Source organism: Neolamprologus brichardi, chromosome 7, assembly GCF_056152115.1.
Source record: "Neolamprologus brichardi isolate AB-2024 chromosome 7, ASM5615211v1, whole genome shotgun sequence".
Lineage (NCBI taxonomy): Eukaryota > Metazoa > Chordata > Actinopteri > Cichliformes > Cichlidae > Neolamprologus > Neolamprologus brichardi.
In genome coordinates this window covers 60074697-60096684 of record NC_142110.1, presented here as the reverse complement: position 1 = coordinate 60096684, position 21988 = coordinate 60074697, and the positions used below count along the sequence as shown (strand labels likewise).

The 21988-nt window shown below is 42.5% G+C and overlaps 1 protein-coding gene across 2 annotated transcripts in view; it reads left to right on the top strand.

Moving 5' to 3' along the window:
* grk3 (G protein-coupled receptor kinase 3) overlaps window positions 1-21988 on the top strand; it is a 72383-nt gene that overhangs the window by 35173 nt on the left and 15222 nt on the right. Inside the window, exons 1-13 of one of the 2 annotated variants that reach the window (XM_006797349.3) lie at window positions 7364-7482; window positions 8370-8443; window positions 8585-8686; window positions 9558-9632; window positions 11150-11211; window positions 11316-11367; window positions 11660-11751; window positions 11836-11935; window positions 13213-13291; window positions 13775-13905; window positions 16012-16106; window positions 17440-17547; window positions 19682-19748. In XM_006797349.3, coding sequence (XP_006797412.1) covers window positions 8396-8443; window positions 8585-8686; window positions 9558-9632; window positions 11150-11211; window positions 11316-11367; window positions 11660-11751; window positions 11836-11935; window positions 13213-13291; window positions 13775-13905; window positions 16012-16106; window positions 17440-17547; window positions 19682-19748 — 1011 coding nt within the window. In that variant the 5' untranslated portion in view covers window positions 7364-7482; window positions 8370-8395. Of the gene's footprint in view, window positions 1-7363; window positions 7483-8369; window positions 8444-8584; window positions 8687-9557; window positions 9633-11149; window positions 11212-11315; window positions 11368-11659; window positions 11752-11835; window positions 11936-13212; window positions 13292-13774; window positions 13906-16011; window positions 16107-17439; window positions 17548-19681; window positions 19749-21988 lie in introns of those variants that run through there. The other variant, XM_006797348.3, reaches the window with a different exon arrangement.

Sequence of the window (21988 nt, the reverse complement as noted above, 5' to 3'; positions counted from 1 at the left end):
ATTTCCACTAACACTAAGGCATATTTATGAATGTCCCCATGCACACACTTCCCAGGGTTTGGTGGATCAGGATCTGCATACAGCCTGAATCCACCAGAGCCTGGTGTGTACCCCCTTGGCACCTTACTGGTACACGGTACGTCTCTCCTGAACTGGGGGAGGGCGTAAGGGGGCCAGTGACACAGTACACCTGTCCCACCTTCATTAATGGGCAGTCCCAATGGAGATGCCAGGTTGCCCACACCGCCTGCCACCTGGGCTTCCCAGGACAGCAGCCAGAGAGCCCATCTCGGGGCTTCCATGATGCACTCTTTTTTTTCTTTTTTGCTTGTTTGTTTCTCTTCTTCTTCACACACTTTTTTTTTTACTCACTGTTTATACACCACTCTGCATTTAATAATCAGTTATTGATCTCTGGCTGATCTCTCTTCTACAGCGTGTCTTTGTCCTGTGTTCCTCCCCCTCACCCCCAACCAGACGCAGCAGATGGCCAGCCATTCCTGAACCTGGTGCTGCTGTAGGTTTCTTCCTGTTAAAAGGCAGTTTTTTCATCTCACTTTCCCCAAAGCACTTGCTCATAGGGAGTCATCTGTTCATTAAGGTTTTATCTGTTTCTCTGTATTATTTTTGGATGTTTACCTTACAATATAACACACCTTGAGGCAACTGTGGTTGTGCTTTGGTGCTAAATAAATAAAATTGAATTACTATTGCACTATAATCCTGCTGCAGCTGGTACCTTGTTTCGATAAATTCAGTTTGATTTAGCAAGTACCAGTGACAGTAGCTCTCATAAATCCTACTGCCTGCAAGCTGCACACATCGATTCTCTATCATCAGAATTGTTATCACAGATATTCTTAAAATATTGTTTTGAGGCTGTATCACTTGTTCCTATTTGGTGGTAGGTTTTATTGTGGACTGTTTGAACTTGCTCTGTTACTTAGTTGGAGAATAAAAGCCTAAGACAGTGCGGAGCTGAGCTCCACACCATACACACGAGTTTAATAGTTTAGCACACTTGCATCTTTTTCTAATAAGCTGTAATCTGAGCAGTGTGCTCACTAAGTATTGATCAACAATATGAGCTAAATCTTGTTCTGCTAAATTGATAGGAATTCATTCAGTCTGATGTTGCTAAACTGAGGCCTTTAATGCTGCATGGGCAAGTTAATACCTTCCTGTTTGTCCTTTGCACACTACACAAGTTTCAGCTTTTTTTGTGTGTGTCTCTAGTTAGATTGTTGGGTTGGAAAGCACATGTGTAAATCATAACTTGTGGACACTGCACAAATTATGATTTAGACATGTGAGAATGTTTATCCAAACTCTAAGGCTAAGTTGTTGCGTCACGGTGTTCATATGTTGACATCTGCTGCTAGGATTCGCTCAGCAGGTGCCAAATGTTCCATGATATTTAACTTTGCAATGGCTCATGGATATATATGCTAAACCTGCTACAGAATGTTATGCACACACTGGCATGGTAATGAAGTCAGAAGCTACAGTGAGAGCTCATACCTGTCTCAAGGCTTCAAAGGCCCCAGTATACCCACTTCGCTCTGCACCTCAACCTCTTGTCACAGTCACTTGTATTTATACCCATCGTTAAGGAGCAAGAAGTCACTGGAGTATTCTGCTAAATGATAGGTGTCGCCACTCAGACAATATCACCACCTAAACTCTGATAAGGAGGAGAAGAAGTCAGAGACTTTGTCTTGTGTTTTGTCTTGTTTTTTTCCCCCTCACAAACGCTCAAGTTTTCAATACTGTTTCATCATCTCCCTCTGTATATCTGTATGTCTCTGAGCTTCTGTGCTGGAACATCAGTAAAGTGACGGTAAAAACCGACACTCATGCGACGGCGCCAGCGGTGCAATGTGCAGGACTGGCTGAGACACAAAGATGTGTGTGACACATAAGTCTGGTACCTTGTTACATCTGGAGAGTATGTGCTGTAAGTCAGAGGTTTTGGACCCCCAGACTATGAGTTTGCAAAGACTGCATAGATCTTATAGGATCACAACTACAACTAGTTTCCTTTTCACAAGTTACTTCCGATCCTTACTTTCCACGTTCACCAATGTCACACAGACATTAACATGGCTATATATATATAGCTAGCTAGCTTTGGGAGTATCAAAAATGTCTTTATGCAAGAAAAAACCTTGGACTTGTATATGCTGTGGTAAACTTTGACTTTTATCCTTCTTATTCATGCATGCACAGATGTTTCACAGAATGTGTCCTCATGAAGTGCTGATAATGAAAATATGTTAGTAAAAGCATAAGGGAACCCTGTAGTCTTGGGTAAACACATTTACTAATTTCATCTCTGCATTCCTTCCACCTTTGCTGGGCAATCATGGCTTAAAGAGTTGGCAGTTTGTCTTGTAACCGGAAGGTTGCCGGTTCAAGCTCCGGCTCGGACAGTCTCGGTCGTTGTGTCCTTGGGCAAGACACTTCACCTACCGCCTACTGGTGATGGCCAGAGGAGCCGATGGCGCGATATGGCATCCTCGCTTCTGTCAGTCTGCCCCAGGGCAGCTGTGGCTACAACTGTAGCTGCCTCCACCAGTGTGTGAATGTGAGAGTGAATGAATAGTGGAATTGTAAAGCGCTTTGAGGGCATCAAAAAGCACTGTATAAATGCAATCCATTATTATTATTATTATCATCATCATCATCATCATCATCTTTGGGTGAACTCAAACCAACTAAATGATAAATGCTGATGTTCTTATTTCAAGTCTGGCTGCTGTGTGTCGCAGCTCTAAATCAAATATACAAAGGGCAACTTTAAACTTGAGCTCATCGAGGTTTAATTGGATCTGATCGATGTTTGAGTATAATTTGTCAAGTTCTGCTCCCCAGTTCTCAGCTTTGGTAACCACCATATGCAATTCTTCCATCTTTTCAGCTAACAGAAGGCAGAATCAGTGGATGGATTTGATGCAGGAACCATACTAGTTTTGCTTATACATAATTTGGTGTTCTGTGTGTTCAGTGGTTTTGAAGGTTCATAGTTACTGAAAATTAGGTGAGGGAGTAGTACGAGTCTTACAAAAGAAGCAGTACTGAAGTTTGGTGGTATTGTTACTTAAGACTATTGTTACAGACCACACTTTTGTTCTTTAACACTGGCTGTTAAAATCAACTTTCCTTTCAAAGAACCTGAAAGTCTGGTGTTTTCACTTGTCCTCACGCCACACCATCTCGAAGAGAATACAGATATGCTGATAAATCATGGGATTAGCTGACACTAGCTTTGTTGACTGGTATTTAGCAGTGTAAGTAGTATCTGCTGTTTCACACCAGGTTTGTGCTGGATGAATGCGTCTATATATAATCGGTTTGTATAAGAATAATCAATGATAACAGTTGATGCAGTTTTATTAACAGCATTGCATTTATTGCCTTTATTGAGTTCTAATTCATTTCAGGCATGCAGGCGAGAAGACCTACACAGACTTTGAGCAGGAATGCAACTGTGTTCTGCATAATTTGGACATGGCATTTGAAAAAAAGCTCGCATATGACTCACTTGTGCAAAAGTTGGGCAGGACCTGGAAGATTTGCTGTGGTACATGGAACTATGAATTCTGCTGTCTACCAAAACATCATGAAGGAGAATGTCCAACCATCTGTTAGTGACCTCAAGCTGAAGCACACTTGGGTTCTGCGGCAGGACAATGATCCAAAACACACCAGCAAGAAAAACCAAATGAGGACTTTGAAGTAGTCTTGCCAGAGTACTGATCTGAATCCAATTGAGGTGCATGACCTTAAAAAGGTGGTTCATGCTCGAAAAACCCTCCAGTGTGAGTGTGAATTACAAGAATTCTGCATGGATGATGAGTGGGTCAGAATTGCTCCACAGCGCTATGGAAAACTCATTCCCAGGTATCACAAACTCTTTACTGCAGTTGTTGCTGCTAAGAGTGGCCCAACCATTTATTAGGTTTAGGGGGTGTACACTTTATTAATAGTGATAAACATACAAAAACCAGGAAATCAGGAAGGCGGCAAAGACTTCTTTCACCCCACTGTACATGACCCCTAACAAAATTGTCTGTGATACTATCCTGAGTAGATGCAGTAATATATTATACACAGGTTACTTTCATGTCAAACAGGTGAAGTGAACTTCATGTATGCTTAATTTCTTCAAAGGAAAGCAGTAGTAACATCCATGACAACTAAACTGCTTGCACATAACTGCCTATGCATATGTAGAAGCCCAGGTTACCCTCAGGATCCTCAGCATACACAGTGACTGTGCTGTAAATAACACTGAGAACAGCAGCCTGGGGTTCAAATGATCAATAGTGCATTGGAAAACGAGCCCCTCCAATGTACTGCTGTAGCCATTTTCTGCTGGATTCATTCCTCATGCTGTGGCTGTGCCGTCTCTGAAATCTGCTGTGTGACATCACCAATCAAAACAAATTGCCAGCACTGTGGGATTAGCATTTTAGCAGGTTATGGTGAGGGTGTTCAGTCTGTGTGGGCAGGGTTAGCAGAATACTTAACATTGTTTGCTAATCCTGAAGCTGTACTCCAATGAATGTCTGTCACATCATGCAGTATATGCACACTCAAATGCACCGCCGACTGGTGCCGCTCACTCCCACCAGTAAAGGTCAGCGTATGTATAATGGAGCACATGCAAGTCACCTCTCACTCAAATGACCCTTCAATAATTTTATTATTCTTACCCCTCAGCCATAAAGGGAGGATGGGCTGTTTTTGTCACCTCGCCAGTTGGGCAGGCAGGCAAAGTGAAGCATTTGTGAACTAAATGTCAACAGATTCACAAATTACCCACAATGCCACAGCTCATTTTAGCGGGTGGGACTGGTCCCTTCATGTCAGATCAGCTTGTTGTGGATGCTAACAAGCAAATACAACAGGCAGACAGCTGGCATCCATAACTCCTAACTAATGGATGTTTGGTGCCACATTTGTTTCTGAGTACAATTTTTAAAAAGTCTGCATGTATCGTAAATCTAAACTGCAAGGTGGGGCAGGATCCTTGTGTTACCTACAGCTGTACATGCACAGAGTTGGAACACTGCAACTACAGCGTGGTCAGTGTGTGTGTGTGTGTGTGTGTGTGTGTGTGTGTGTGTGTGTACACACAGATGATGGAAGACTGAGGCAGTCAGAACATGCCAGCTTGATATTTTTAGACAGTTCAGGTGATCTCGCTAATGAGACAAAGCTCAAAGGAGCTGGCGCCTGAAGTAAGTGTGTGTGTGTGTGTGTATGAGAGAGAGAGAGAGAGGGTGGGAGAGGCCATTTGTTGAATTAGCTGGGCAGTGTTGAAGTGTTCAGCGATTAAGTTTAATCCTTGAGTCTTGGTGATGTAAGGCCTGACGTTTTCCCCCCCCTCTCTCCTAATACCTCTCCTGCATGTTTGGTCCTTGCTTTTGAAAACCTGTTTTTGTGTGTGGGAGGGGGTTGATTGTGAGGGTAGGAGGGAATGCCCTGTCCATTAGGCTGTGGTAAATACAGCATGTGTGGATGCATATGAGGACGTTTATTCGTCAGACCGGAAATGATGCATCATGTCTGTAGGGGAAGATAAAACGGAAGGGAAGAAGTGACAATATATGATAGTAGACGTGAGGCCAAAAACAAGTGCCCTAAACTGAATCAGTGAGGACGGTGAACTGAAACAATAGCTGCTTTCTAAAAGCTTTAAAGGGAATTTTGTGATGTCCAGTTTCTGATTTGTGTAAGTAAAGTGTAGAGCGCTTTTTTTCTTTTGTCTGAACCAAAGAAGAAGCAGGCCTGTTAATACAAGCCTGATTCAAAGGCATGTTGTACGATATATCGTACTCTGATTTAAGGCTGCCACAAACGATTATTTTGATAGTCGACTAGTCACCGATTATTTTTGCGATTAGTCGACTAATCAGATCATGCATCCATTGGATGTAAAACGTACAGCTTATTGCATCAGCATCTGCTCTTATATAACTATCATTAGCTTGCAGCTCGAAGTGTTTAAGGTATGTGCTAACTAAAAATAAAGACAAGATGATAGTTTATTAAATTTTAATGAAATTTGCAGATTGTTTCGGTGGAGTTTAATAAACTCAGCCGTCTGCTCCTTGCTATCTAAAATATAACAGGACACCGGAGTAAATTTTCGAGCATCTCACACTTCTGATAATCAGTTGTCTGCTTGACGTTTATTCAGCTGTGTAAAAACTATAACTTTAATCTCAGCCAAACCGATTTAATCAGGAACAAATAAAATACTGAAAAAAGCCAAACAATATAATTTTTAAGTTATCATATATCATGTTTAACCTGAGTAGCGAAAGACGGCAGTGGGTTTGAAAACGATTTGCCGGGAGTCCGGTGTTCTCAACGGCACTAGTGAGCCTTGAACCCCGGTTAGCTATCGAGCTGGTGGGTAACAGACGGTTTTATATGCGACACATGCTCCTCGCACAAGGCCTGAGCTGGTACCGCGGCTTGTCTACCAATCAGAAGGTTGCCATATGTCCATATGTTGAACTGTCCTTGAGAGAGATCCTGAATGCTGAGTTGCCCCTGATGTATCTTTCAGAGTGTGCGTGAGATTGTATGATAAAAGAATGTATGAATGTGTGTATGTGGTTGGCTGGGTGAGACTTGTGGTAGAAGTACGAATCCATTTCTTCAGACACACAGCTCATTTTGACATGATGGTTGATCATTTTGAAGATGGGCAATGGTCCATTTATTAGAACCTTCGACTCCTGTTGATAGATGTTGTTGATCAGAACCAACTTTTCCATCATTTGGCCTGAGTGGAGCTGACAGTGAGTGAGTCTGGGCTGGATTTATAACACAATACACAAGCACATCGTTATGAAAATATAGGAGGGAAATAAGTGAATTTAAGACACATCTGTGTCTTACAGAACATGTGGGAGGGTGAGAATGAACGGCTTATATTTGTTTAGCCATCTATTTTTGCTCATACGTGATACTAATCGGTAAAGCCAAGATGCAAAGTCTTGAGTGTCAGCATTGCATGTGTACCGGTTTCTGTGGACAGTAGCTTGTTATACCTGCTAGTCTCGTGCCTTCATTTGTCTCCATCCCTAATGTACTGCTTCAATGTGTGCTTGATGGGAAAATGTCGCTGACATTCTAAGGCAGGCAGAGGAGGGCCGTAACTGCCTCACCAGGCCTCCTGGAAGTGCCACAGTCCACTGACAGTCTCGTCTCTGTCGCTCTACACCATTCTTCACACATTGCTGATGGCCACAGAGGCTATTACCATGGCAACAGTGCCTCTCAACCTTGCAAGCCACATGGAAGTGGGTTTTTTTTTGTTGTTTTTTAAATCCCCCCCACCCACCTTCTCTCTGATGATGTTTCGAGTCTTTATTCGATAACAGTGTGAGATGTCTGTCCATTGTTGGTGTGTTTGAGAGCGGCGCTGTACTTTCAGCCAGCTAATCTCCAGGGCCATTTTCTGTAATTATGAACTGTGTGTGTATGTGTGTTGGTACAGTTGTAAAGTGGTGAGTGGAATTAGTTGCTTTAGTGGCCTTTCTTAAGAATAAGACAGCTTCAGTCTTTCTTAAGGCTCATACAGTAAATACAGCTGCTTGGGTTTCAGCTCTGTGTTCTGCCAAGTGTTTACGCTGTGTGTGTGTGTGTGTCACCTCATGTTGGCTATAATACTATCATGAATTTACAGAACAGTCACATTGTGCCTCAAGTTTTATTGTCTAGTTTTATACCAAATAATTTCCTTATTGCCTCTGTGCTTGTACATTCCACTGTCATATATTCTGCTTATTTCACATTTCTTTGATATGCTTAACAACTTGGAGGAATTAAAGTCATTATGATTAGAGGCATGTGAGGTACGTTGATGAGCATATTGTACAGATTGTTGATAGACACATGGTAAATGGTAAAATGGTAAATGGCCTGTATTTGTATAGTGCTTTATGGTAAGTCAGTAACTACATCAGTGCGTTACTTCCCTAACCAAATGGACACAGAGTGTCACACGTGAATCAGCTGTAATCCTAAAGCTAACACTGGTCGGCACTTTTGGTAATACCATTACTATGTTAATGAGCTATAAGAGGATGAGGTTTCATAAACTATTAAAACTGTTACATCCACATACATCAAAAAAAGAAAGTTAGACGAGGCCTGTTATAACTTTGACTTTAGGAGAAGTCGAAGGAGATCTGCTCGTCCTAAGTTTATGTTCTGTCTTATGTTTGATGTTTGGACTCCACTGGAGAGGCTAAAAACATTGTTGACCGGCAGACTGATAAATATTGCTGTTGCACTGAGATGTATACTCACTTTCACTCACTGTATTTTTGCTTTGTGTCTCACAGGCTTCCTGCTCTTCAAGGACTTCTGTATGAATGAAATAGATGAGGCTGTGCCTCAGCTCAAGTTCTACGAAGAAGTAAGTGTCCCATGCCCTGCGAATTAGAGTGCACAAAAGGGCATGGATGACCGGTTTGGGGCCTGTAATCCTGCTAATTCAGATTGAGCCTTCCGCATTCTGTGGTGTCGCTAAGCTGTGTGTGTGTGTTTTCTGTTTCAGATTAAGGACTATGAGAAGCTGGACTCTGAGGAGGAGCGGTTGAGCCGCAGCCGGCAGATTTACGATGTGTACATCATGAAGGAGCTCCTGTCCTGTTCACACGTGAGCATGCGGCCTTAATATCCACATTTTAACCACAGGACTCTGGTTCAAGCACACGCAGACAAACATGCACACACCTCATGGGCATCTAATGATCCGCTCCCTAATATTCCCTTCTGTGAAAGCCGAGGAATCTGAGAGGTTTACGACACAAAGAGATCAGGAAAGCCACATTGTTGAAAAATATCAGAAAGAGACTGGTCAGTGGAACCTGGGATCATAAATGGAAACCAGATGCTTTTAGTAACAAACATTGAATCCCATATGGTAAATGGCCTGCATTTGTATAGCGCTTTTCTAGTCCCTAAGGACCCCAAAGCGCTTCACACTACATTCAGTCATTCACCCATTCACACACACATTCACACACTGGTGATGGCAAGCTACATTGTAGCCACAGCTGCCCTGGGGCGAACTGACAGAGTGCGCCCCAGGGCAAATTATTAATATCCTCGATATTAATAATTTAATCTACAATTAATAATTTACTAGTGATGTAAATCTATACTATACTGTTGTTGGACCAATCCCGATCCCTGTAAAGCACAGTCTACTCCAGTCGTCACCCTGCTTCTTCCTCTTCACCCGGCTTCTGGAAAAAGTCTAAACACACACACTTTTGTCCTGCTTTTGTCCTCATGCAAGGCAACAATTTGGGATGTAAAGCAAGCACAGTGCATGCTGCGACTGTCTAAATGGAGGAAGTTATTAAACACCCACCACCCACGCAAACCCAGATATTGGTGTTGCTCTCTGCAGCAGCGTTACAGTAGGGGTCGCACATGCTCACAACAGAGAAAACAGAAGTGAAATTAATGGTTATGCTGCATTTTTAATGGCCTTTGGTTTTATTTCCTCCTCTTTGTCTTAGCCATTCTCTAAGAAAGCAGTGGACCATGTGCAGAGTCACTTGGCGAAGAAACAGGTCCCCCCAAACCTTTTTCAGGTAAATACTATTTGATCTCTGAAGCTGCACTTGTCTGACTGCTCTTTTAAACATGTAGGAAAAAAGAAAGTGAAGGATGGAAATAGTTTGATTTGATGATTGTAGACCTTTTACTTGTTTTTATATCAGCTCAGCTCATTGCCCCATATATTGCAAAGGAAATGGTCACTGTGTTTGATCCCACATACTCCATTAGTACCCCATTGGTGGAGCACTGACCCCAAAATGTGACTGAAGAAATGGTGCTTCCATTATTATTGTGCAAGTTGTTTGATAAGAGACACACACAGTGATATCCTGCCGCTATTGACAGAATAAAACTGGGACAAAAACTCCTCAGTCAGGTTTCGAAACCCTCAACGGTCAAACAGAACAAACATGAAACTTCCAAAACTTGTTAGTGCTGCGTTGATACATGCATTTAGAATAGGTGGCAGTAAGAATGACTGGACTGTGAGCAGGGCAGGAGTCATGCATGTGTTAGCATATTTGTGGTTTTGTTTTGTAGTTGTTTTTTTTTAATGATGCCACTCTGCATCACAATGAAATGTAACATTTCATTAACAGACAAGTTTGTAGGTCTACACTGACTTTTATAAAAGGCAAGTGCCTCTTGATGACCTGAACAGGGCCAAAACAAAATATCAGAACAGCAGCATGCAACACTGCACGTGCTCCTTTGAAACAAAATACCTGTAACACTGTGTGTGTATTGAAGGAACATTTTAGGATCATAAATCACTTTGGTGGCTTTACTTAGGTTCTGAAAACCCCGTAGCGGTTTCTAGAGGAGCACTCATCTCCACCTTTCAGTCCAATTTACCAAAATAAAAAAATCCCCCCACAAAAACACCACCTATTTTGGGATTTATTTATTTTTTCTCCATTCTTAATTGACTGGTGTGATATGTGTGCGTGATTGACATGTCATGTCCATGTCAAAGAGTGTCTATAGCACCTGAGTTGTACCAGATTCCCTTCTGCGCTCAATATTTGAATGTTATTGTTTTCGTTCATGCTGTTGGTAATTAAACTTTTACCATGGCATCGCTTGCTAAAATGCCACCCAGGAAAATAACATGCAGAGCAACACAGACAGGAGCTGTGTTTGAGCTCAGTAAATCTAATCAGCAACTTCCTCTTTTAGACTACAACATGGCTTATTTTATGGATATAAAATTATACCCAGTGACTCTAAGATGTTATATCAACTTGTTAGTATTTCCTCTATATTTTCTCAGTCCTTGGGTTGTATGTGCAGCAGTAATACAGTGCCACTGTGTTACAACTGCACAAACAACTCAGACTCTTTGAGTCACAAACAAGATGTATATGTTCAGTGGGCATTTCTGTGAAACAAGTTAGCTCACAAATACAAACCAGGTAAACAAGGCTGAGCCTCAGAAACAGTAAGTGAACATGCAGTCCTGCCCTCTCAGGAAAATAATTCACATACACCTGCAAAGCATTTTTGTCCACACATTTGCTGAAGAGAGAGTGTGTGTGTGTGTCTTTAGCCATACATCGTGGAGATCTGTGACAGCTTGAGAGGAAACATCTTCCAGAAGTTCATTGAGAGGTAATCATACTAGATGCGTTTATTTTTGTTTCTCTTCCTCTTATTTTTTTCAGCGGGGGGTGGTAGCTGACATCATATGTTGACATTTTGCTTTTTTCCTCCAGTGATAAATTCACTCGTTTTTGCCAGTGGAAGAATGTGGAGCTCAACATCCATGTGAGTATGAGGGACAGGGGAATTCTCCCAAAAGTTTTATCTTATCGACTTAATGGGTTTGTAAAGAACCGTGTGGTTCTTTAGCAATTTCCCTCCATCCAATGAAACACACCAGCAGAGCTGCCGAATCCTGAGTTTGCTGGAAGCAGACATCCGCTTTTTCAGATGGTGGGACGCAACAGCAACCTGAACCAAACGGGCACATCCACCCAGAGTTTTCTGTCTCTGAGAGGAAGGCCGTGATTTTCTTCAGCTTGAGTTAAAGTCTCTGTGCTCCTCTCTCCTCCCTCAGCTGACCATGAATGACTTCAGCGTGCATCGGATCATCGGCAGGGGCGGCTTTGGAGAGGTGTACGGCTGCAGGAAGGCAGACACGGGAAAAATGTGAGCTCCGTAAATGTATTGAAAGGCACACTCGGTGCAGTTACCTCTGCATGTGTAACCTGTGTCTGTCGCTCTGATTGTCAGGTATGCCATGAAGTGTTTGGACAAGAAAAGGATCAAAATGAAGCAGGGGGAGACTCTCGCACTCAACGAGCGAATCATGCTGTCATTAGTGAGCACAGGGGTGAGTTACACACCATGTTTGCACCAACAAAGGTTTTACTTTTTTTAAATACTCAGCATGTTTTTAAAAATGCAATTCAGTACATTGCAATATGGTATACCAGTAAAAGTCAAGTCAAGTTTATTTATAAAGCACATTTAAAAACAACCAAGGCTGACCAAAGTGCTGTACAATAAAATACAAATATAAAACATAGTTACTCATACAGATCCCACTTATTCTAAACTCTAAAAGCCACCAACATTTTTTTATACTCAGGAGTGATTGGCGGTGTTTAATATATAATATGTCTCAGTGCTGCACAGAGACTTCCTGTATGGAACAGACTGCTTTGGTTTGAGCGCACAGGTTAAAAACAGCCTGAGATATTTTCCTCTAAAAAGACACTACTTCCAGAAACTACAAACAGAACTTTGTTTTCTGTCCATTCTTCAGCTCACCTCCCCTAACACTTAGCCCATGTCTTCTTGAGTGGGCAAGTTAAGTATATGTGTATGACATACTGTTAAACAGACTCCACCTTAAGCAGTAAAATATTGCCCACCATATTCTCACTTTGACTTTGATTTCCACATCAGAAGAAAAAATTTTTTATCAAAGAAGAAAACTGATCAAGTTGATTTTGGGGGAAAATAAAGCACAATAGCATCATCGGTTTAGAAATTCTATTCATTCAAATTCCCTTGATTGTCCACACCCATCCTGCAGTAACTCTGTGCTCCATCAACAAGGCCCCCTGAGAGACTGAGAATCTCTGCTGTAGCTGCAGAGTGGTGTCAGTTCAGACAGGCCACCGGGCAAAGCTCAGCTGACATCTTTCTTCAAATCCAGTTAGGAAGTTTCTCATTGGACGCTCTGTTTAGCCTACCCTAACCCTTTGCTTACCCACAGTTTCTGAACACCTGCAAGCTGTTTTGCATCCCATGCCCACTGAAGTTGCTTCCTTCATGCTGAATCTGCTTTAACTGTTGTCATATCGATGATATTATATCATCGATGCCTGTGCTGTTCCTGCTGGGTCATTCAGGGGATACTTCAATTTATAGCCCTGATGCCTAATGTCAGTGTCCCTGAGACTACAGTGGTCCTGAGTGAAATCCATCTTTCTGATTTAAAAATCAGTTTTTTGTGCTGCGTGAGTGTGTTTTACTAGAGGTTCTCAGTTCTTTTTCCACTACTAGCTGTATAACCCATTTTAGGAAAACCACAAGAGTAAGGTTAGCTGGGAGGAGTTCACTTGTAGACTTTAAACTCGTTCTCTCTGCATCTTCCTTCAGGACTGCCCGTTCATTGTGTGTATGACGTATGCCTTCCACACGCCTGACAAGCTGTGCTTTATCCTGGACCTCATGAACGGTAGGATGTCCCACACCTTCCTTCCTGCCTTAGATTAAACTCCTGCCGAGTCCAATCTGTCCTGAGACACAAAGATTGGATTACTCGGACTGCCAGGATTTTGATCTCATTGATGACGCCTCACACCACCTGCCTGTGTTAGATTCTTTTGTATCTAAGATCAGCCTCCTTTTGAAGTCACACCTCAATGTTAAGTAGATCCTGTTCAGGACTGGCCAACTTTCAAAGTCAACAGTCACCACCAAACAGTGTCCACTGCTCGCTATTTAAACTTCAGTTATGCTAATGAATACAGATAATCATTAGCTCAGTGAGACAGCTGGAAAAGAGAAGAGTGTCATAGAGAGTCTGCCATCGATTTTCGTTTTCTCCCCCACGAGAAGGTTACAACTTATGGACAGATATTGATTTAAACTGAGGTGTTTTGATGTCATGCACTTACTGTGTATGTTTGTGTGTGTGTCTCTCTCTCTCTGTGTTCAGGGGGTGATCTGCACTACCACCTGTCTCAGCACGGCGTGTTCAGTGAGAAAGAGATGCGTTTTTATGCAGCTGAAATCATCCTGGGTCTGGAGCACATGCACAACCGGTTTGTCGTCTACAGAGACCTCAAGGTAGACTCCCCTGATTCCAGACGGAAATCATCCTGAACACAATCATTCCTTTAATCAGCATATTCTATGATGTGGCCAACAATGAGTTTTTCCTGTCAAAAGAAACTTAAAAGCAGCTTTTCATACAATAAATTCTGAGGACTCACTTTATGCATAACCTGGAATCTATTTACAGTGGACTGAGGTGAAATTTATACATCCAAGAAACCCTCAGGACAGCCTCCATCTAAATAACTGAGGTCCTACCAGCTGGTGCATTACTGAGCTGCATTACATATAGGTTTCCCTAATATTTTGCCCCGTTAATGTATACTGACCTGTAGCAGACCCCCCCCCCCCCTCCCCCCCCCAAAAAAAAACAAAAACAAAAAAACAACAACTTAGAAGCTAGCTGTGGTATAGGGGATTACTAGCTACTACCTCTGATTGACTTAACCGGGTGTTACTGCCGACGTCAATCGTAAGTCTACGGAATTTACATTTGCCCTTGCCCAGCAGTTTTAAATTTCCTTCAATGTCACCTGCTCTGGCCCCTGGAAGACAATTGACTATGGTTGCTGGTGTCTCTAGCTTCACATCATGTCTTAGAACAGAATCGCCAATTTGCAGAGTTTGGTCTACACACATGAATGGGGTTGATGGCATACCGGGGGCTTCTTCTATGCTTCCTCCTCACCATCACCCAGTCATCCTGTTTTCTCGGCTGCTCACGACAGTCTGTTGAAGCAGAGCTAACGGGGCTACGCTACCTTCAGCTGCACCAGCTACAGTGGACTGGCTAGCTGCAGGTTTTTTAACGATGCAAGCTGCGTCTCCAGTTCAGGGAGAGCTGCAAACAGGTTAATTCCATTACAAGTATTGCTATTTCTAAAGGAGGCCGATGAGTAACTAAACATCTGACACACAGAGCAGGAAAGTGCAAGAGAGACAGGTCAAGAGGCCATGTTGCCATTGCGTCGGCTATGAGCTAAACTGGCAAACAGTCATCTAAAGCAATGGAAAAAATATTGTAGAAAACAGCGTGTTTTGCACAGCACTAAATAAAGGACGGGAGTATAATAATATAAATGACGATAAATGATAAATAAAATATCGTCATCCAATATAGGACTTGAAATAAATCAGTCCAGCAATTCACCTCACCAGAATCGGTGTCTGTGGCTTATTACTGCGGGGCACTGAACACATGCTCTCCACGTTCAACTTTCAACTTACAGATCCTTTTTTGTATGTGTGTCTTTTGTATCGTTCATCTGTAAAAGCAGCACCTTTCATATTCCATGCAGTCGTATAAATCCGCCTCTGAAAATAGTCCCTCAACATATTTGTCCGGCTTAGCTAAAACTGAAGCGACCAGCTGTTTCAGGAAATCGCTGAGTGGTTTAAAAAAGTAATGACCACATACAGCATCTGAGCGTTTTTCTACTTCCCGGGAGTGGCACAAAGCAAGAAAACACAATTTTGTACTTCATAGGATTTATTTACCATCAGAAAAATGTTTAATATCACCAGAGTTTTAATCCTTTGCTTTAAAAAATCAAAACAACCAAAACTGCAATGATTATAATTAACTGCACATCAGAACCTGTGCCATGGTCCCTTTAGATAACAGTTTGATATTCAGGCTGTAAAAGGGGGATTCTAACTTTTTAGATGAGCACCCCTTAGTCCACTCACCCACCGCTGCACCTCCACAGCTTCACGCTTCATAGCTTCATATCAACCAATTTGTCAGCTGTCCTCTGTTTTTTCTCCGATTCCCCTGTTTGGACTGGCTGCCATCATAATGGATATATTTTGCTGGAAGTCAGGGAGCAGTTTTAGTGCTTCAGTAAACAGTGCAGTTCAATGCAAATAATACTAAGGCAGCGTTGGACAGAAAGAAACAGAGTGAGCTCCAGATGTGCCAAACGGCAGAGGATAACCAGGACAGGAGGCGCTCTTACTGTCTGTATTCACACAGAATCTCTGCTAGGGAACGGAAATTGTAACTTAAGTCTTGAATTAGTGAGCTCTCCAACATTGTATCCTATGCTTTATCGTGTTATCTCTCACATTCTCCATCACCCTCTCCATCACTCTGCCTATGTGTATGTCCTCCCTCAGCCAGCTAATATCCTGTTGGATGAACACGGTCATGTTCGTATCTCTGACCTCGGCTTGGCCTGCGACTTTTCCAAGAAGAAGCCCCACGCCAGCGTGTAAGTTCATCTGAGTTTAACTCTGCACAGCATTTATGTGTCTGGGGGTAGGTGGGTGGGCTGGCTCATAAATGTATATAAATCTATATTAATATGAAATACAGCTGGCGCTGCTCGGGGTTCTCTCTGAACATCTCTCGCAGTGATTACATTTTAAATGGGTCGGACTGTCTCAGCTCGCTGCACTTTGACAAGTGGAGAGGATTGTGCCGACCTGATGGATCATGCATTAAAGGGCAAATAAAAAGAGTCTGTGGTGAGGTTCCCAAGAAGCGAGCTGTATTAAGTTACTGTTAATGCAAGTCAAACATTTCCTGCTGCTGCAGCTTCACATTAAAAGCTTTTTAAGTGGTGAAACACATTTTAATTGAATATGAAGTAACCACAGGAAATGCATTGTGTTGCTGCGTACTCTGCTGATTAATGTGCTTCTCGGAGATTGTTAGTGAGCAAAAAGACAGCACTGTAATGTCTCGGGCAGCGAGTTGTCAGAAAGAGACGCTGAGGAGGACAAACATCCCACTGCAACTTCTTGTCCATCCAGTCAGTGATGTGGGTTGAAATGTCTTCATATTGGTTGGATGAGTGGTGATATATGATACACCACGATTACATGAAGTGTTCTTCAGTAAATCAGCGCTAACTAATCAGTTGAAATTCAAAGATCAGTTTTCTGCCCATGATTGTGGTGCCTTTAAAGCTTTGTGTGTCAGGTCCACAAACATAGCGGTGGACTGCTGTCCATCACACGTTGACATTTTAAGTAGCTGTGCAGGACTGGCAGCGTGCCCCTCAGTCGACTTGAGATGGAGACTGGCAGCAAAGCTTGAGTGATTGATCCCTAATACGTCAATGAATTGCTTCGCCCTGCATGGATCATAATGTGGAGCTCAGTGAGCTTGCAGCAAACATTCAGCATCTTTTCATTACAGTTATTATCACTAAATACAACTGTCTACTTGTACATTGTTAGAAAATATTCTTTCTTGGATTCATTTGAATATTTTCAGACATGTTTTCTTGGGCTCTGTTCATTGTTATTTTACATGATTGATGCTCCATTTATGCTAATGTTTATAGCTCTACTCTCCTGCAAACGATGAAAGCTAAACACAAGGGCCTACATTGGGTTCAGTTTCAGTAAAATGGATTTCTGCAAAGAGGTGTAATGAATTGGTACTTTAGAACGGTGTTAATAACTAGATTAAAAATATATATAATAAAAAGAATAAGCCCAGAAGGGCTGTCTGTCCTGAACATCTTTATAATAATTATTGAGAGAAATACCAATTTCCTGCATTTATTGTTTTGACGTGTGCTGTGCTTGTTGCAGTGGCACTCATGGCTACATGGCTCCAGAGGTTCTTCAGAAGGGGACAGCATACGACAGCAGTGCCGACTGGTTCTCCTTAGGCTGCATGCTCTTCAAACTCCTCCGAGGGTAACCACTCAGGCTTTACTTGTTCCTCTTAGCGCATCTATCCCCCTTGCTGCACTGTCCTGACTTCCTGTCAGCTTTCAGCCTGCTCTGCCACTCTCAGTAAACTCTTCGAATCTGCTCGCTCGCCTTTCTCGGCATCTCTCACCAGCCTGCTTTCTATTTGGTGTGTGTTTGATCTTGTTTGTGTGCAAGCCTGTGTGTGTGTGTTTGTTTGATCTGGAGTGTGTAAATGCCAGAGGTCTGGGTACAGTAGGTCAGAAATCTGGTAAAAGCAGCTGTGTGTGTGTGTGTGTGTGCATGTGTGTGTGTGTGTGCATGTGTGTGCGCGCGTGTGTGTGAGGGGGGTGTTGGGCGGGTTTGCTTATCCTGAGTGAGCAAAAGAAGAGCAAGTGTGACGTGAATCCATTGATGTTCAGATCCATGTGTTTGAACACTTTAAAGAGGAAGAGTGTGTAGGCCTTTGGTCAAAGGTTGTCTGCGTCTTTCAACACTAGAGTCCAAATTCTCAGAGCTGGATGAGATATTTTTTTCTTTCTTTTCTTTTGGAAAACACTCAAAGCAAGATGTGGTCAGTATCATTGTTTTTTTTCTTTTTACACACACATATACAGTGTCTCACACAAGTGAGTACACCCCTCAAAATTTTGTAAATATTTTGTTATATCTTTTCATGGGACAGATAGACATGGATATATGTATATACATATACACCCCCCCTCCCCTCCCCAAAATATCACTCCACCAATTAGTGAACAGTCGCTAAAATAATAATTTTCATCCTGTTCCATGCCCATATTTAATTTGACACACTACAGGGTTTTAGCTAAGAAGACTGGCTTCAGGTTTAATAGACGTTCTTTTGCATATTTTTGTATTTTTTCCACACTGTTGACGATGTGTTACCTATCTCTAGTATTATCTCTTTCTGAGCAGCTGATACATTTTCGTTCTTGGCTTTACTCATCCGGACATCCTGGCTTCCGAGAAATTATTTTTTTTCTTTCACCAACGCACCACTACCTTTTTTTGAGGGAGTGGGGAACATGTTGACTGTGATTGGTTGTTGCGGCGGCGTTGCGCCAACTCTACGTACTGACTGATAGGCCAGAGTGCTGATCGAATTTTAAAATCTTGGTTTATGGTTGTGCTCTCGACCAGCCTGGGAACGTCTTAGTGTCCTCCAGAAAGGCTGGATGAGGTGGCCGGGGAGAGGGAGGTCTGGGCTTCTCTGCTTAGGCTGCTGCCCCCGCGGTCTGCTGCGCAAGAAAACGGATGGATACTGAAAAAGCACAGATCTTGAACAGGAATGGTCTTCCCTGCCTGCATGCTAGTAATGCACATGTATTGCTTTTCCACACACTAGCATATACTGTACTGCCAAACCTAATCAATCCATAATTTTCATGTTTATCTAACTTGCACACTATTTACTGTAAATCTACTTAGAAGCGGGCAAGAAGCCAGCTAGCTGTAGCTTACTTACTGCTGCACTTGTTTCATAACTTTAGCAGCGAGCAAGCCAGCTTACCTGCCAGAAGGGTTAAAGAACTTAACTAGCTAGTAGAGATAAGCATTGAAGCTAGCAGAGAAGCTAACATTAGCCAGAAGAAAGCAATCTAAATAAAGTTCTCTCCAGATCCGGTGCCCTGCCTGCACCCCCCCCAAGTCAATATAAGTGACAATTTTTTTTTTTTTTTTTTTAGTCACCGTCTCTGTTCTAATTGAAGCTATTGTGTTCCTAACCTTTTAATCCAGTCCTTTGACTCGTGAACTTTGTGAAAGGATAACCTGTGCCACATTAGAATGCTTAAACTAAAATGTGGTTCATCATGAATCTTAATTCAGTCTGATAGTGCCAGTTGGATAGATGGTGCAGGAAGTCCGGCTGTTAAAGCATTAAAAAACTCCTACTTTCTTCAGTGTTCTTTCCACACCAGCTGCACAAACACTCATTAACATCTACCAAGTCAGCATTTGAAGCTGCAGGTGTGTTGGCAGCGTCTGTGTAATTTACCTGAGGGAGTTTTTTGTTCTTGCTTCCAAACACCTCTTTTCTCACTCCATCCATCTCCACTTCTGCTGTTCCTAGTCATCGACAGTGTCATCATCTCGCTCTCTGTCTCTTCTGTTTTAGGCACAGTCCCTTCAGACAGCACAAGACCAAAGACAAACATGAGATCGACCGCATGACGCTCACCATGGTAAGATACATCCACACTACATGAGAGAAGTTGCATGAGAAGGCAGAGATGCGTGGGTGTCTGTGTGTAAACACATCTCAAAGCACACACAGGGGATCGTGTGTGTGTGTGTGTGTGTGTGTGTGTGTGTGTGTGTGTCTTTGCTTTACCCTAAGCACATGGGTTTGGCCTGTTTGGCTTACAGTAATTCCAAATGTGTACACACTCATATATATATTCATATATAGGCACGTACTGTACTGTGAACAAACAGCCTGAGCAGAATCTGTTGCTAGTCTTTCCTGCACATCTTTGACAGGGTTGTATGTAAGTTTTGGGATCAGCTTTTAGTGTCTTTGCCTGTTGACCTTGCTTTTTTGTAGGTGTGCAGATAGAAATGGGAGCAGTATCCACTGTCACGCTTCCACTAGGAGCAAAGCTCGTAAAATAGCTCACTGTTTACAGGAACACAGCTGGATGAGCGAAAGTAGCCATTAGCTTGATCATTGTTTGCTGTGGGTTCAAACTTACACAGATCGTACACAGATCAAGTCCCTCTAAAACAAAATCATTCCACTGTGTGACTAAATGAAAATGTAACTCTTTTTAATTAGTACCTAATTGACTCAGTTTTGGTTGTTTTGAGTACCACATAATGTACGTGTGGTCGTTGTATGCGACACAAACACAACGACAATGGAGGATGTCGAGTCAGTGGTGTACCTGCTGCTAAGTCTGTGGCTATGTGTCAGACTCACCGTTTCCCTTGTTGCCAGGTTTCAAAATCGGCAGTTTTGATTTTCATGAAGTAGTTGCTCTGTTGGATCCTGGGCCGAGCGGGTACTGAAAAAGTACTCGGTACCAGGTACTAGTGGAAAAGGGCTATTATTGTACCTTCAGTACTGCATTAAACCAGAATGAAGAAACAGCTGACACCATTTTGGCCAAAATTTTAATAATAATAATGTATATTTTATTGATCCCCGTGGGGAAATTCCTCTCTGCATTTAACCCATTCACTCAGTGAAGCAGTGTTGATGTGTTGTATTGAAGAGATAACAACTGAGTTGAAGTAGGGCTGGGATGGATTTAAGTGTAATACTACGTTTGCATTGTGGGTCTATGAAACTGTCCTTAACAAAGCCTTTGAGGAAAACAAAAAGCACACATCCAGAAACAGAATGACACACCCACTGTTAATACACTGCCCCCTGGTGGTGAAAGTTCAACTCTGCACTGGGTAACTGCACCAAGCAACCTTAAGGTTTGCTAGATGGGGTTGATGAGCAACATTGCACAATTAACTATTATTACACAAAGTAGCTTAGAAGGACTGGAGTCTACTCTGAGTGTCTGTCTGAGGAATTTGAATCTGAGCGTGTGGGATGGATGGTGTCTGCTGAGCCCACCCACGACATGTCTGCTTTACCCTCCTCACATCCACACCAGACTCGTGCAAAGGCGACATGTCATGTTAGAGTGCAGGCAGGTTTGTCGTGACAAAGCACAATGTGAATGTTCACCACAGCCTGACGCTCATCTCTGCCTGCCAGCTTCAGCAGCTGTCCATCACAGGGGAGTGGAGCCAGAGATCTGTCTTTGTTTGTGTGTTTTGTCAGGACATGAAACAGTTGAATTGTGACCGTGCTCCATCCCTCACATACACTGAGCATGCCTGCTAAACAGTGAAAGTATGATCTTTCATATCATAATAAATCCAGATTAGGATTTTAATCCAGCCACTTAATCTGGTTTTATCCCCTTAATCCTTGTCTGGGTGTGTATCTGTGTTTCAGAAAGGGGCTGGGAGAGGAGGAGGATTGCGATTCATCCGTGAACAGACTAAAAATACTGCTCTATATGCCCCAGTGTTTATTAAACGTGATGAATGGTTTCATTACATAAACATGAAGGATGGAGAGCACAGTGAAAAGGCTGAGAGCTGAGCAGCCAAGACAGGAAGAGATGAATGGAGCAGATCTCAGTAGATGGGATGTCTGAACTTTGAAACACCTCCATGAAGCAACTGAGCAAAAAAATCCAAGGGTGGAGGCTGACTTAGGTTGTAGCAGGGGACTGTATGAAGAGAAATGGGCAGGTGCTAAAACGGTTGTTGACTTATCCCACTTATCAACCCTGTTTGTCCGGTGAAGGGCAAAGAGAGTATGAGTTACTCTGTGCCTTCAGATGAGACTAGAAGAAGAAGAAGGACACTTGAGTCATGGAGCTTTCCAGACTTTTAGAGGAAAATGAAGGGTGCT